General features: G+C 44.0%; 3 protein-coding genes across 3 annotated transcripts; 2 read left to right on the top strand and 1 right to left on the bottom strand.

Annotated features, from left to right (window-relative positions):
• The first annotated feature begins 94 nt into the window (after positions 1–94).
• LOC129584078 (nuclear pore complex protein Nup214-like) lies at positions 95–6,886 on the top strand. The gene is made up of 11 exons (XM_055476183.1): positions 95–307; positions 463–592; positions 652–860; positions 1,189–1,982; positions 2,204–2,553; positions 2,613–2,629; positions 2,698–3,304; positions 3,485–4,182; positions 4,299–4,532; positions 5,536–5,863; positions 5,978–6,886. The coding sequence occupies exons 1-11, from the start codon at positions 275–277 to the stop codon at positions 6,556–6,558; spliced, it is 3,981 nt and encodes a 1,326-aa protein (XP_055332158.1). The 5' UTR covers positions 95–274; the 3' UTR covers positions 6,559–6,886.
• Positions 6,887–7,822: 936 nt separating this feature from the next.
• LOC129584030 (ribonuclease Oy-like) lies at positions 7,823–9,969 on the top strand. Its single transcript, XM_055476118.1, has 2 exons — positions 7,823–8,284; positions 9,282–9,969. The coding sequence occupies exons 1-2, from the start codon at positions 8,060–8,062 to the stop codon at positions 9,882–9,884; spliced, it is 828 nt and encodes a 275-aa protein (XP_055332093.1). The 5' UTR covers positions 7,823–8,059; the 3' UTR covers positions 9,885–9,969.
• A 268-nt stretch (positions 9,970–10,237) lies between these two features.
• Positions 10,238–16,079, bottom strand: LOC129584029 (uncharacterized). Its single transcript, XM_055476117.1, has 3 exons — positions 14,545–16,079; positions 11,385–11,550; positions 10,238–11,019 (listed from the first exon to the last, which is right to left on the bottom strand). The coding sequence occupies exons 1-3, from the start codon at positions 15,193–15,195 to the stop codon at positions 10,721–10,723; spliced, it is 1,116 nt and encodes a 371-aa protein (XP_055332092.1). The 5' UTR covers positions 15,196–16,079; the 3' UTR covers positions 10,238–10,720.
• Positions 16,080–16,879: the final 800 nt, after the last annotated feature.

Here is a 16,879-nt window from a genome sequence, read left to right on the forward strand (position 1 = left end):
AGATACTGTTTAAATGACGTCATACTTGGATAAGACAGCGCGAACACCTACGGTCGAATGTTAGGACGATAACGTTTGGGACATGCTGTACTGACAGCCTACAAAATGCGTCTGTATCCTGTGCATGCAGTTGCAGAAAATGCAGTTTTTCAGCTTCCGTTTTTTCCCGAAGAGTTCTAAGTTCCGAAGAATTTTCAAAGACTTTTGACAGAAGATATTTGACAATCTTACTAAATAACCAGTAATTTTCCTGTCATAAAACCTTCGAAGAACAATGGAAACTCCTCCAGATCCCGGAGATACGAAAGTAAGAAAAGTGCTCAGCAGTGTACTGGAATGGAACGGTAAAGCGTAATCACAGGAATCACGAAGGATATTATGGAGCCTGTTCAGTCTCGGCGCATTGGGTAGTGGTAGAGTTATAAGTTTTCACCGTTAAAGAACTATGTGGTTTTTCCACAGGATTTCCGTTTCGAGAAACTGCGGGAGTTCACCTCATGGGAAGCGGATAAAGAAACCGTTGTTTCCAGAGTTATTCGCGGCGTAACTGTCGCGAACCGATTCGGCTTGGCGTTTTGTATTTGCGAAAACGGTATGTAATTTCGGTGCAGTATCCATTATTAACACAGAGTGAAAGTGATTTCATTACAGGGTTTTACGTGATTAATTGTACGGATTTCGCCAACTTGGGGAAAAATGGGGCGCGTCTGGAAGACAGTGGGGCATTCGTCGTGCGCCTCCATGGTCAGCCTGTCTTGGCCGCCGTTAGTTCCACCGGGTTAACTCTCGCGGTTTGCTTCATTGACGATGGCGGACTTCCTGTTGCCTTCTTCTACGACATCCGAGCATTTTCAAAAAAAGTGCGTCTTGGTGCAAGCTTGAAAACCCTTGTGCGAGAACACCATTGTGCAGAAATAATTCAAAAAATTTTAAAAATAGTTGTGCATAAAAAATTAGCTTTAATACGTATGGTGGTTAATAAATAGACAGAAAATAAGTATTTAAAATGTAAATAAACAGGCTAAAAAGGGAAATAAAAAAATGGAAATAGAAATGGTAAATAGAAAAGAAATTAGGTGTTTACAGTTTTTTTATCGACATAATCGAGCATCCTGATCCGGCTAGAGATTCGATTATTGTAAAATGTTGATTTCGTTTGTTAGCAGTTTTGGATTGAAATTGTTTTAGGATGCGAAAGTCAACCCGTTTCATTTGATTCGGCTAAGCATCACCCCGGCAGTTGCTCTTCGTGATTTTTCTTGGATCCCCACAAACGAAGAGATCTTCGCGGTGGTCTTATCTGACGGATCCCTTTCACTGTTCGAAATCAAAGAAAATGCGACCAATGTTATGGGATCGCTGCCGCCGTCAGGAGCAACCTGTCTCAGCTGGAGTCCCAAGGGAAAGCAGTTTGCCGTTGGCAGAACTGACGGATCCGTTGCTCAGTATAAACCGGATCTGTCGCTCGCTCGCAGCATTCCTGGTCCGAAGATCAGCGTCTCCGCACGGAATATTGTATGGTTGTCCACGTACGTATTTGCCGTAGCCTACGTGCAGCCGGGCAACAACCAGCCCATTCTGGTCATTCTCAACGCACCGAAATCCGGCGAACCGATTTTCACCAACTTCGACGACGTGTGCATGGGATCGAGCGATGCCAAGCGGGAACCGTACTACCATTTGCTTCCCGTTTTCGAGTGGAATATGCTTTTGGTTGCCAGTAATACTGCCATGGAATTGGCCGTGCTGTCGTGCCAGTCCGTGGATCAGACGACCGGATGGCTGCAGTTGCTTTTGGAGGAAACGGGGCGGGCGGAAATGCCGTTAGTTGGCTCGGAAGAAAATTTTCCTTTGGGAGTGTCTCTGCTGACTTGCACTCCATTTCCCGTTATTATTACGGCAACGACTTTGGGCGTCTTGGTACTGTACAAAATAGTGAATCAGATGAAAACGCCCACTGGCATGCCGCTGAACATTTGCAGGTTTGTGATTTACCTAATAATCGGTATGACATGTCGGTCTGACAAAAATTAAGATGACCTTTAGTGATATTATCATTGGCTTAAATGTCTTTATTGTCAAACGCCAGTAAATCAGGTTCATTGATTTTTTAATCTTTTTGCTCACGGTACTTGTTTTTACGTGTTGTTTAATTAATTGTGCTGATTTTACGGAAGTATTAGGGAAGTGGCGTATTTTACAGCAAAGTGGAACTTTTGGGTTCCATTCCTGGCGAGCGTCGCCAACTGGATATTCCGCAGCCACAACAACGACCTCCAGTCATAACTCAAGCCACAAGTGTTCCGGAAAAGAAACCAATTTTTGCCCACCCGAATTTATCCGAATCATTTTCTTCGGTCAAAAGTCCGCTAACTCTCTCGACAAACCAAGCTGCCAAACCAACACTACCCAGTCCTGTGCAGCCATCGGTTCCTCTTTTGGTTCGACTAGCCTTGGATCCTTGTTGGACGAAAACCCAAAAGCTGACAAGCCGTCGCTTGCACCTTCGAAGGAACCAGTCCATACGGCTCGACCAGTTAGTCCGAAACATTCGTTAAATTTGCAGCATGAAAAGGAACAAACCGTGTCGACTACAATAATTTCTAGTAAAGTAAGGTTTTTCTTTGCTGTACTGTTGTATATGTGCAGCGACACATAACTGTTTTGTTTTGGATCATGTAGTGAGAGTTTTCATAGGGAATGACTGCGGCTCATACGACTCCGAAGCCAGTTGCCGATCCAGCGAAAATACCTTCGGGTACCGTTCAGCAATTTTTGCGCAATATTTCTGCTCTGGGAAAGCAGATCGAGGGGCTGTCGATCGAAAGGGAGCCACATAAGGACGCTGAATTGTCTCTTCACATGGAAAATTTGTCAGCTGCCATGGACAGTTTGATGAGTATGTTCAACGAGACAGCCATTCGATTGAATGAACAAGAGGGACTACTGGAAGCGCGTCTACATGTCGTGGAAGAAGCGCTGGTTATTATTGAAAAGTGCAGTGATTCGCACTTTCTTGCGTGCTTTCGAGACCTGCCACTTGATCCTTTGCAGCAGCGAAAATACAATAAGTTGCAAAGTAATCTGAAAGAAATTGAAACAAAATTGCGCAGTATCAGCTTGGGAATTGACTTTGAACTGGACACTATGGAAGCGGCAGCAGTGAATACAGAAGACCAATTCGCAGACGCCAAGAAGACTATCAAAACCATCGAGGTGGCGGCTCTGGAACTCCAGAGAAAATTGTTCGAAATTGAGAAAGAGGCGAAGAAGGCTGGATTGCACAGGAGATCTGTGAGGCCTGGTAAGCGTCATTTTGTTAAGAAGATATCTCTGTCCTGAAGTTAAGTGCATATTTCTTGTATTCTGCGAATTGTTGATAGGTTGGTCTTAAAACGTTGTTGAAATAATTCGGATATTTTGAAATTACTAGTACTGTCCACTTCTTCGCCGCAAGTTTTTTAATAAGCTCTGTAAATTTTAGAAGTGCAAGTTAGCCCAGCTGAAGCAATTTCACGGTTATATCCTGATCTGACCAAAATGGCATCCACTAAATTATCCCCAGCAGTATCCTTGCGTATTCGGAATAACATCCGAAATTCCCAGCCCAGAACCACTAAACACGAAGTAATCTTGCTACGCCGACATGTTGCCCAGGAAAAGACATCGTCTCCTACACCAAAACCGTCTGCTAAGTCGTCATTCAAGCTGGATGCCGACTTTTCCGGATTTAACACAAAGGCCGCAGGAGATGGATCATCAAAACCGATTAAAACTGAGGCTAAGAATGTCGGTGCTTCGATGAAAACTGCAGATCAGACCTTCCCTGAAGTTCCGGAACAGGCTGTGCCGTCTGCTGTATTTAGTGGAGCATCGTTTACGTTTGGAGTTGATAAATCAGTTGGCGCAACGAAACCTGCCGCAGCAACAAAAACCTCGGAACCAAAACCTTCCGCTAATCGCGAAATTGAAACCTTGAAGTCTACATTCGGTGGAACTCCGTCATTTGGATTTGGAGCGCATACTTCTTCCAATGTCGCGAAAACTGAGCCTGCAACAAAATCAACAGACCAAAACCTTTATCAAGTGGTCGTGAAAACGCCAGTACGGATTCTACTTCACGAACGGCTTCGTCGTTTACGTTTGGAACTCCCAGTTCGGTTGCTGCCAAACACGTTTCAGGTATTTATTTTTGTATGTCGGGGATGTATCCGTGCCTTGTTGATGTTTTTTGGTAATTCATAGGTGAAGTTTTTTTTGATACGATATGGCTTATTTATGTTGCGTCTTGTTGACAGTGCCAGTGGGAAAGTCGGACGGCAGTAATCCCAGCACTGGATTTGGGTCTCTTTTTGGTGGTGGGTCTGTGGCATCGACAGTTCCAGCTCCGACCAGTGGTGGTTCCGCAGCGAAAATTCCCGAGCCAGCCAAACCATTGTCGGATAGCTCTGCCAGTCAACCTACTGGTTTTGGCAACTTTAAGACCGACAGTTCGCCCTTCGGAAGTGCATTCGGCTCAAAGCCGAGCACTATGACTACGCCAACTGGTGATTCTCCTGCAGCAATATTTGGAGCTCCGACCTTTGGACAGATGCCAGCCAGCAGTGCGAAAGCCGGTGGATTTGCATCTAGTGCATCGTTTGGAGCATCTTCGAAAGCTGCCACGGGTGACACATCAAAAGCCGCTGCTGATCTCAGCAGCCCCGGCCTATCGTTTGGATCTGCGCCCGCGCTGAGCGGCCAACTAACAAGTGGATTTAATGCTCAGATGCCCCCTAAAACTCCTGCAAGATCACAATCCAGTATGGAATCTGACATTTCTAAAGTCTCTGTACAGACAGCCGGAAAGAGTGTCGCAACACCTGTTAAAACTGAAGCCAAGGAAATAAACGTTTCAGTGAAAGCGCCAGATCAGTCGGTCGTTGCGAGTCAGGAAAATACTGCTCCGCGCTCGTCGTTTGGTGGCTCGTCATTCGGACTGGGAACCGATTCGTCGTTGAGCGGCGCGAAATTCGGCGCGGCAGCGAAAGCACCAGAACAGCAGCCTTCGGTATCCGACTATTCCCAAAACCACTACTCCGAGTTCAACAGTGGGTAGCGCTTCCTTATTTGGATTTGGAGCGAATACATCCTTAGGAAGTGCAAAATTCGGTTCAGCAGAGCAGCAGCCTTTGGTAGCAAATAATCCCGCAAATGTTTCTTCGGCTGCTCCAATGGGCGGTGCGTCCTCGTTCGGATTGGGAACGGACTTTTCGTCAGCTACCATGAAACCTGCCTCAGGTCCGAAAATAATGGAACAGAAAACCTTGTCCTCAAGCAGTCAAGAAAACGTTACGGCTTTGAATTTGTCGTTGGGTGGAGCGTCATTCGGATTTGGAACAGCATCCCCAGCTGCAACGAAGCCCGCTTCAGGTTATTGCATACTTATCATTGCAGAACTTATACTAATGATTAACAGTTACAGGTAGTTTATCATTTTAAGTAAACATAGTTATTGATCCGAAAATTACATTTTGAAAATAACTGTGGCTTCAGGGACGTCAACCATCGCTACGGGTGCCGACCAGCACCGGATTCGGTTCGTCCTTCGGAGGCGGTACTATGACGTTCGGGTTTCCACCTCCGTCCAGCGCTTCTCCAGCCACGACGATTCCCGAGCCGGCCAAACCACTGTGGCCTAACGCTGGCAGTGCTGCCCCATCCACCGGCTTCACCAGTTTTAAAGTTGACACGCCAGCTTTTGGAGGAGGCACCGTAAGCTCCAGCTCGAACCCGTTTGCAACCCAAGCAGCATCCAGCGGCTTTCCTACCACAGGATCCGGATTTGGAAATTTTTCCTCATTTGGGAGTAAACCAGCATCGGGTAAGTGGGCATACTTCTCGCACGGAATCCCACGGATACATTTAATTCATGTAACCACTGTCAACACGGAGTGATTATCGTTTTTGTTTTATATTGATTAAGCGTTTACAACAGGAACTGCCGGGACCGCTGCCCCGAGCGGTGGATTTGGATCACCTTTTGGTGGTGGTACTGTGACCTCCACCTTTCCTGCTTCTAATTTTCCAGCTGCAACAGCCGCTGAACCGGCCAAACCAATGTGGGGCAGCACTACCACTGCCACGCAGCCCTCCGGTTTCACCAGCTTTAAAGTCGATACACCGGCATTTGGGGGCGGAGGATTCGGTGCGCCTTCTAATCCTTTCGCAACCCAAGCAGCCGCCAGCGGTTTCCCGTCCGCGGGCTTTGGAGCTTCGGCTTTTGGGCAGACGCCGGCTTTTGGAGGAGCAAGCGGTGGATTTGGCGCCAGTCCATCGTTTGGTTCGTCCGTACAAGCGCCTTCCGGATCAGCCATCTGGAACACACCGGGAGGATTTGCCGCCTATGCCAGTACACCGGGATTGTCGTTTGGATCGGTGGCTGCTCAGAACAACCAGCCGTCGGGGGGATTTGGCGCCGTGACCCAACAGCAACCGCAGCAGTCGGGCGGGTTTGGATTTGGCGGTGGGAATACGGGTGGTGCACCGCAGTCCAACGCCTTTACGCAGTACCGATGAACGTGTGAACATGTTGTTGGCTTTTGTCTTGTGTTTGTATGTCTCTGTTCGTGAATTCATGTAATTGCGTGAGAATCTTTGTTTTTGTATTATGATCATTTTTTGGAATTTGTTGGTTTCCTTCCTGTCTGGATTCCGTTGCACTCATCAAATGAAACACTTGAATGGTATTACGGAATAATGATTGTCCTTTGCTTTATTAAAGGGTTGTTTGAAAAATTGGTTAACTGGTGCAACGGCTCAATCAGACTGCCGAAAAGCGCTTTACCAAGTGGCGTGTAAGCAGTTGCAGTCAGAACTTGTTTCGACGGTGTCTCTGACTCGCAGTCAGGATCAATAATGACGTTGGTTTACCGAGCGATAAAGGACGGTTATTTACCGGTGACGATACTATTTTACTTTTCCTTACAATATCACGTACCACTGAAATATCTGTATATAAAGATTTGCTCATGAATCTGTTCTTGTCCAAATCATAGCATTAATGAAGGTCTGTTATGTTAATCTTAATATGCGCCTTCATTCCTGCTATGGTCCAAATCCACGGCCTCCAGCGCTCTTGTGCCGCGCAGTGACCTTTGCACCGTATGTAGAAAGCCGATCGATGCTGGTCGTATCTACTATCTACTAGATTCGGTTTATAACAGTAATAATTGTTCGTATCGGTGTTAGTTTTGCGTTGGCTGTTGTTAAAGGAAACGCCGTCCCTGTGTGGATACTTGGCCTTTCAACCCAAAGGCTATAATGCCCGAATAAAAGAAACCCAAAGAGATAGAAATTCTGGAGGCTTTTAAGTTTTACCGTTTTAAAATTTAGAAAATGAAGTAGTGTGTCATCACGACTGCATTAAATTTACTGTGATGGCTAATACCTACTAAAATCCCCTCCCAGCAGGAGATGCAGTTACACAAAAAGCGCTCTTCAAGACAGTACAGCGTATCATGATCATACGCTGCGTACTATAACGTATAATAATCTATTTTACATATAAACACTTTATCCTCAACGAAAATACAGAGCAAACCATATTATCTCAACAATTTTATCTCTCCGTTCTGTCGAGTGTCGAAAGTATCGGCTCATGGGCACTCTTAAATAATTTTATCAGCCCAATTCAACACTTTGACGGAAACCGCAGCGTTGAAGTGGTGTGTCATTTATATTACCAGGAACACAGATTGCTGATTAGGTGGTGATAAACTACTTTGTTCCGTGCAGTCATTCTCTATATATAATTTAATATACGTACACTCTTTTGTTCCTGACAAAACACCACCATGAACCTGTTTCAAAGGTGGCCAGAGCTGCAGCAGCACCGCGATACCAGCAAGCTAGGGCAGCTGCAGTATAATTATTATGCCAGCTGGCTTAAGATGTTATAAATAACGCACCAACTTAAACATATGCTCCATCTTTCAAGGGCGCCAGGCGCGTGATTCAGCTGTAGTACGTTCGACTTGTCGTATACTTACATGTTATTCAATACGCACGTTGCATAAAGATGCTGCGCCATACACTGTGCTTCCTGTTGCTCGTGGGGATGTTCGCCGTGGACGGCGTATTTTCCAGGCAGTTGTCCGTTAATTCTCGCAACCAGGTGAACTACAAAGGTGACGATGATTTTGACTATCTGCTGTTCGTCCAGCGATGGCCAGCGTCGGTGTGCGTAGACGGACACGTAACGGGAAGTGAAAAATGCGCGTTTCCCTCTGGAATGTCGCCAACGGTAAGAGTTTCCCAGCGCTTTTGATTGCCAAGTGCACTATCGCTCGTCGCTAGGTATTTGCACACGTACGGTACTTATTTACTGAAACGTACATTTTGATATTATTTTGACTATTCACATGTTCACAAACCTTCTTGATACGTATCTGGTAATTATGGAGCGAACGATTAAGCCGTTGCCCAGTTTCCTTATCCTCCATAATACTGTAATTGTACGTATGTTATCAGAATCCTCATACGGTAGCGTACTTCGAAAACTAAAATTATGAAACAACAAATGGACGACTTTAAACCGAGTATCAAACATTATTTTGTCCTTTATATTATTATTCATTTATTGTACATCCTATTAGTGTAATACTAGAGTAGCTCTATGCAAGCATAGTCGTTGTTGCATCTGGTGCGAAATATCTGTACTCGTATTAACAGTTGACGTTAACAGTTAACGCAATGCGTTAATGCTTTCCATTTTCATCGGTTTCAAAAGATTTGTTTAGATTCTGACGTTTCCTTAAAACAGATTGGTAAAAATGGCATATATAAGATGTACTGAATTAATTATTAAGACATTTCCATTGTTGTGCAGCAGTCATGTTTAGCGAATTTACCAGGGTTAAAATTATTATATCGCAAACATTTATCTGAGTATAAGCATGTGTATTGAATGTACATAATCAGTACAAAGCAAAATCAAGTCTTTTTCTAATCGACATATCCATTGTTAATTTGTGACAAGGAGTATAAAGTTCTGATCGTGAGATACGAGCTGTATGCTTCTTCCTATCTTCAAATGCCATGCCAAATATTAAAACTGCAAAAATTTGATTTCAAAAATTTCTGGAAAATTGCACTTTTGTATGCTGGAAGTAATTACTGCATATGTTTTTCATATTAATAACGGCAGCGAACAAACAATAAGATACAGCTGTAGTGTACTACGTTTAGAATAGCGTGCATATTTATATTGTATGTGTAATGTGTAAGTATATCTGTATTAGGACTGGATCCTGCACGGTTTATGGCCATCAAAGTACAACTCCACCGGCCCGGAAGACTGCAGTAAAACCCCCTTCAATCCCGATCCAGTCCAGCCGATCCTCCAGGACCTGGAGCAGTACTGGCCCAACCTGGAGACCAACACTCAACCGGACAGTTTCTGGGCGCACGAATGGACCAAGCACGGCACCTGCGCACAGAGCCTGCCGTCGTTAGCCGGCGAATTCAACTACTTCAACCGGCCCCTGCAGTTCCGCAAACAGTACAACCTCTACACCGCCCTGCAGGCGCAGAACATCGCTCCCAGCGCCAGCAAGACCTACTCGCACGATGAGGTAGTGACGGCGCTGCAGAAGGAATTCAACGAGCCCATCGGCGTGTACTGCACGTACAGCAAGGACACTAAGAAGCATTACGTTGCCGAGATCAGGTTCTGCATGACCAAGGATCTGGCGTTGATGGCGTGCCCGGAAAGTGGGCATCATTTACGGGAGACGTCGTCGTGTCCCAAGGGGGAGAGTTTGTTTTATCCACCGCTTCCGTCAACCGGCCGACAGGTGCCCAGTCGAAGTGCGAGCCGGCGAAAAAATACCGGCAAACAGTGATACCGGTTAAAACGTTTTCATCGACACTTTCTGTGCTTATTGTTGCTCCTGTTGAAGTGATTAATAAAATTTACAAAGAAAACAGCATGCATTGACAATCTGACACTTCCATAATGTACGCGTACAACTGATTGATTCGTAAGACAAGGTCAATTCTGCGGAAATACTCATTGTTTTCTGGTTACTGGATTACGCAGTATTCTGTAACATTCTGTGACTCATCCGACTATTGTAACATAGATTATTATAATTTTATCGGTCCATATATGGCGGCAAGATATTTTCTTGCGATTGTAATCTAGAAGCAATATTAAATGTTTTATTAGTGCATGGCGTATTTTTTTGTCGGTTTTTTTATCAGCCTCGTATTGTGTGTTTCAACTAGATGACCGGAAATCAAACAGGTAATTAAACTACTAATTGCTCGTCTCCAGCCGGAGCGAATTAGATAAAAATTTTGTGCATGCTTAGCTGCACGTACAGCAGCAGCAGCAGCACGTACGTACGTGCAGCACGTAGCTGACGCTGAAGCAACACATGAAGATAGCGACAACTACCGTATGTGTAATGTGTATTATGTATATCTATATAAATGGGAGACAGAGATATGAAGTGGAATCGCAACGTCCAAGAACTTAAGTTTTCTCTCTACCGGCACATGCAAAAAATACCTTGGCCCCGCAACACAACTTATGATAGATAGGCTGCACGGCAGGTAAAGCAGGAGCGATCCTGAATCGAGGATCATCTGTACCGTAATCATCTTCCTGTGCTAATCCACTGACTGATCAAATGACCAAGCAAAGCGCACGCAAGTATACATACATATTATAAACTTAAGCATCACAAAAGTTCCATCCTTTGGAAAATAAACTTGGAATACCGTACAGTATCACAGACATTGCAACAGTGAACAAAATGCTTGAGAATGAGGAGCGACCGCATCCGGACGACTTTCGTCTGGACATATTGTAATACTCTGCTAACTGATCCATCAGAAGTTCATGTTCATCACATAACGAAGCATCCGTTGCTTCCTTCGTCATGTTTGTTGTTTTTTCGTTAATCAGGTGGCAAGGTTGGTAACAGTGTGGTGGCTCCGCATAGGCTGAATATAATTCAGGAATATCCGGATCTACAGCAAACGATTAGAAATAAGAAATATACTCCTTCGTGTACCAATACGTCCTCCCTGCGATCACAAAAGTTTTGCAACAACCATAACTGGTTAAACAGCTGGCATACTCGCCATCCACAAGTTTACTGTTATCATTTGCGTAAATAAGCTTCGGGTACTAAAGAAATTTTTACACGCTAAGATGTTGGTAATTTACCTTACGTATACAATTCGTGTAATTACAGGAGCTAGAGCTACAACAAATTCGGTTTTACATCTTTTCTTGTGATGAGCGGTACAATTTGTGCGACATATGTACATCGTTTCCGTATGGATGCGATGAACAACCATATATATTTAAAGGTGCATTTTTATATTTCTACCTTTACAGAAAAATGCAGGTTCGCCGGCATAAATGATTTTGTCATCCGGTGTCAAGTATGGGCAACGTTGCTCCACATTAGTGCAAAAAGTAGTGCATGGCTGGATTAAGTAGTCACCCATTCGAAAAGGGATCATCATCGCGCATAACCATTGCCGGTACGCAAGCTGCAACAAAAGTTGATATAATAAGTAATCAGATTATTCTCTGCGTGCTTGTCGCAGACTATCCAGCTACATTTATAAGCGGTATCAATAATTTGGTAAAAGATTTTGTTTACTTTTTTTGTGCATTTGTAATAATTCTGGAAAGGAACAACACACTTGCATTTCTTAAGTATCTGTAGTACGTAGATAGGCAGCGCGCCCGCATTGGCTCAGTACAAACATGGGTGCAGGTCACTTCAAGACCTGCAGCCTTCAAAACGAATCCAACCAAAATATAAGTATCCCCGCAAATCAATAATTCTTCATATAAATTTTTAGCACAGCGTAGGTAGAATTCATTGCATTAATACTGACTGTTATTACTGCGCTGTTGAAAGTTTACTTGCAACAGCTCCCTGAAATATATTATTGTGAACGTAGTATTTTCGCAGGCGGATAAACTTGATTCCAGTCAACCCCACATAGCAATTAAGGAAAGAAACTCTATCTGCATGTACAAATGTCTTCAGGGGTTACGAAAAAAGACTGCATGGGTGTTTAGGTGCTAATTATTGGCACGGGTCAATCACTAATGGACTACACAGTCTCGAGTTACGAATTGTGTATGACGTTAAATGATGATGGACAAGCAGTGAATGCTTCATGAAACTTAAATTTTTACCCTTTATAACTGCTTGGGTAACGGGATTCATAATAAGCTTTATCGATGTCATAGATATAATTTATTTCTATTACAGCTAATTTCCTGACGTATGATAACTACAGAGTACACCCGACCCAACTTCCGAACAGAAATTTTAATTAATCAAAATATATAATACGGTATAATTTTTACTCACACCGTAGTAGCTTGTAATTTTATCCCAAAGATTTTGTACAGACAGGTAAAGTTGTAATGTACAAAGATCTACATCATCTAAAAACATTTCGGGCAAAATGTGATATAGAAAAACGGTTGATGGTAGTTGTTGCGCCATGCGGATCCGAAAATATTGTTTCATCAGTGAAACTGCGCGCTAATCAATGCTTACTAACTTCCGAAGTTGCACTCGTTTCATGCATGCAAAATCATACCAAAAATGTAAAATGTAAGTAGTTAGAATTGCGTTTTTCTACAATGGTTGATTGCTGCTTTAACTCAGATGTGAATTGTATACCCGCAAGCAGATTATTTCGATACCATAATGACCGTAAACTAGCTGCAGATGTTACCGGAAGTCCGAGCAGTTCCATGCATATTATACAGTATTTCCTTGCGCGCTCGGGTTCATTGGGTTCGTTTCTCGAGTTATCAGGGCTAATGGAATGATCAGATTTCTTGGTGATCCAGAACGGAAAACACATGAAGCACTAACGAAATACATGCTAATCGCGCTGCGAATGGCAGTGCGTTTACTAATTGCATGGACTGCGTCACCACCGCCTTCTTACAACTGCCTTTTTCTTCCGCGCCTTCTTCTAACAACTCATTTAATTGTTTCCATTTTTACGAATATAAGTATCTGCATGCATGTAAGTAATATTTTCAATACCTTTGCACTCAACTTTTTATAATAATTCAAAATTTTTGTGAGTCTTGACTAAAAACGTTGGGGTCGATGATGTAAAGCCGCATTGATCTGCAAATGCCCGGCTTTTCCTTTAATTACTTGAAAAATTTTGTCAGAATGCGCTAAAACTAACAGCGATGGCGCATATGGGTTAAGCCCTGTGAAGCTACTCTGTATCCCGATACAGAAAGTGCTGACTGTGATATCCAGTTGTTCGGGCTGGCGGTGTCACGCTAGCCCATTATCGAAACTAGTCCAGTAATCATGCCATGTACTCATGTAATTTCGGGTATTATGCATATATGGACAGCAGTGCGCTGTACTGGATGCATCCGTCCAACCCGGATGTGCCCGCTAGGGAATTCCTCGATATGGCTGATTTCTGGAGTGTGAAATATTGAGTATGACTTAACAAATTACACATTTTCCCTGTTAATTGGATGTCTATAGCTGACTCAGTAATTGCTTAAAGCCGGTAGATCCGCGGATACAAGTCGACATGCACAAATCCGGTAACATATACGTATCAAACCGGGAGAAATAAGCCACTCCGTCTTCACGCATTTCCGGGATGTCGTGTACAATGCCTGCATTATTCACCGAGTAATACTGACGTGAACCCGGACTACACGCAACGTGAATGTCATGCGTTCTGGGCTTCAATAAGACTGATTCGGCCCGTCCGTTCAACACATTTCCAGCACATATATGGGCAGGCAGGGAACAAATCTTCCCCCTTGGAAGCCAAACAAAATATATCCAGCCGGATATTTCACAACGTTACTGTTTACGGCAAACATGGGGCTGCTTCGATTTTTCGACAAGCCGACTAGTGTGTGCATGGTGTATAAGTCTTATCAGCAACACGCGGCTGCTGCAGTCCAACAGCTGAGTTACTTCCCTTTTGTTTGCCCTGTTTTCAAGTGTGCACAAAACCCTATATCAACTGTCAGTAAAGTCAACACGACAAGTATAAATCACATATTTTTCTCCCTTTTCCAACCGACGGCTGCGCGCCGCAATTGTGAAAAAAGTAATCAATAAAAGGTCATCGCTTGAATCACGATCTGTCCGTTTGCGCTGGCTAAACATTCATCATATGCTGATATTATATTCCGCATATGAAAAGTGCTGCCTTAATTTTGCAAACGCCAGGATGACGCAATCGCTGCGTTACAAGATAAGGACACCACTGAGTGAATCGGCTGATAGTTATATTAGACAGTATCCGTCCGCTATTCGACCTTTGTTTTACTTTATCTTTTTTGACTTTGGAATCTCATACAAAAAACATGATGTGCGAACTGTGTACATGGACTTCGTAAGCATAAGCTGTAGAAACTAATATTATTAGAATGATTGCGATACGATTTTATAATTCATTAAACACAGATAGTTAAATAAGGAAAATAATAAAATACATAACGATCACCAAATAATTTACCTGGCAGTGGCTGCAATTCCATTTCACAGAAAACGGCGTCTCGCAGTCGAAACGCGCCAGAATATCTTTGACAAAGTGGCAATAAACGAACTTGGCATACTGATCAATGTTATAGACATTCTCTACGCACTTCCGGCAGTTTGCTCGGTCTTCCTTGAAGAGACAATCATCGTAATTGCCGAATATGCGCTCCACGGAGTAGTCAGCGCAGAACGGCAGTCGCCAGCGCCGGTAGTTAGCCCGCGATCGGCGTCCGGGTGTTACATCACACATAAATAAAAAATCCTCCAGAATACTGGCATTGGTCGGCACGCATTCCTGCAGTGGATCGTCTAGCGCGGAATGAATGCGCTGCGGATAGGAACAAAATGACCGGTCCAGCCACGGTGTATGGAAGAAACCGCTGACATTCTGCTGGGCATCATCAAACAGGCTCCCGCACATGGCGGGGTAATTCACATTATCATCCGGTGGTAGCGATATTGTGGAGCTGGAGATTTTTCCATTGTCGCCGCGTGAAGATGCCGGCAGCCAGCAACACACCGTCATCACCACCATCAGGATGGCGTAATGCGGCAAATTACATGTCCGTTGCCAGTTTGTGCCGGCATCGGCGTACCGGTCCCAGATGAGTCGTTTACGGAGGATCATTTGGTATTTAGGACGTTATTCGACAAGTACAGCGCATCATACACTCATCAAGTCATTAACCGGTGCCCAGATATATTGTGTGTCCAGGATTACGTTGCAGCCGGTCGCGTAAACACATCGTATTACGCGAAACAATGATTATATGGCACTTGTCAGGGTTGACAGTGTTGCGTCACATATGTTTGCATTATACTGCCTGTGCAAGACACGAAACACATATAAATAATTGGGCTGTAAAAGTGTCAAAAATTTTTGAAAGACTGAATAAATGCGGCTGTATGGTTAAGCAGATTGTGGGATAATTAAGGGTAAAGTCGGAAGTGCGGTAGCGTATATATACCGCAATATTTCTATATAATATAATATGTATGCCGCGGTTGGCATTTGCTGCCGGTCGTCAAGGGATTGTCCGACATATACCAACGCATAAGTAATCAAAAATAAATACACACGACAAGGCACAAATGCCGCACATGTATCCAATGCCGGGATGTTGGCGTTGTGGGCAAAACAACAGCATGATGCAAGAAGCAATGAAAGAGCAATTGTACTGGCAGCTCCAGCGGCAGGAAGTTTGATGAGAACGACACTTAAGCACGCGCGCCGGCTCACAGAACGACTTTATAGACAATGTTCAGACGACTTTCTTTTGCAACGCTCCACACAACAGTACGAGTTGTACACCGCACACGCAGGGTAATTATGCAAAACTCGCAACTTGGAAATCCAGCGGCGCGTTACTGGGGAGATGGCGAAAAAGTGGGTGGCGCAAGGAGCGCTAAGATGGCAAGCCGGGGATTATGGCATTGTGGAAGGAAAAACGAATTAAACCGCCACACAGCTGTACAGTGTACACGGCGAGCGGGAGACTGGACTGTTGATGCGGAAACTGTGCTGTGTGTGTGCACTGTGCAGTGTATTGTATGCAGTGGCGCTATTATTGGTGTGAGTGTGTGCGCTGTGCTGATCACAAACAGTGATCCCGTTCAAGTTCAGTACCGGCATTCGCGGGGAGTTAGTATCGCCACTTCACCGGATGTGCTACAACCTTGCTTTCCGGCTGGGCTCTGTGCGACTGCGCTCCCGTTAGCGGCTTAATCAGTAATTTACCCGCTTTCCACTGTACTCCCGCAGATATATTGCCGGCGCTTATATTGGATGTCGGCAAGATAATTAACACTTTCCACCATCAGCGGTACACATTCGGTCAGGGCGATGGAAGTATTCACGGGGAACAGCTGCCGGGAAATATCGCTGAAATAGGCGATGTTTCAACCTTAGCCGTAATCGGTTATACAAACTAAAAACAAACTTTGATGCATTATTATTGCGAAGGGCACGTTTAAGTATATTCAAGAATGTTTGCGCTTAGCTCAGTTCAGGCCAACACATACGAGAGCAGGGCAACATATTATGTCGAATTTTTTTCGTCAACATGAAGTTCCGCGAAAATATCCAAATGTTATCGATAATTCTTTAATACCGGGATACTTTCAAAGTAAGTCTTATACTGGCTACCATTATAAATTATATTGTTTCAACAAGGACGGCGACTTATTAGTTATTGGCAATTCAGGAACAGTTAGTGCACACTTGGTCCATTTTTTTAATTACTGACCATGAGTACGATGCCGTGCAATCGCATCCTACAAACTTTTCACAGACAGTTAATATTAGAATCATG

Source organism: Paramacrobiotus metropolitanus, unplaced genomic scaffold, assembly GCF_019649055.1.
Source record: "Paramacrobiotus metropolitanus isolate TYO unplaced genomic scaffold, Prichtersi_v1.0 Parri_scaffold0000012, whole genome shotgun sequence".
NCBI lineage: Eukaryota > Metazoa > Tardigrada > Eutardigrada > Parachela > Macrobiotidae > Paramacrobiotus > Paramacrobiotus metropolitanus.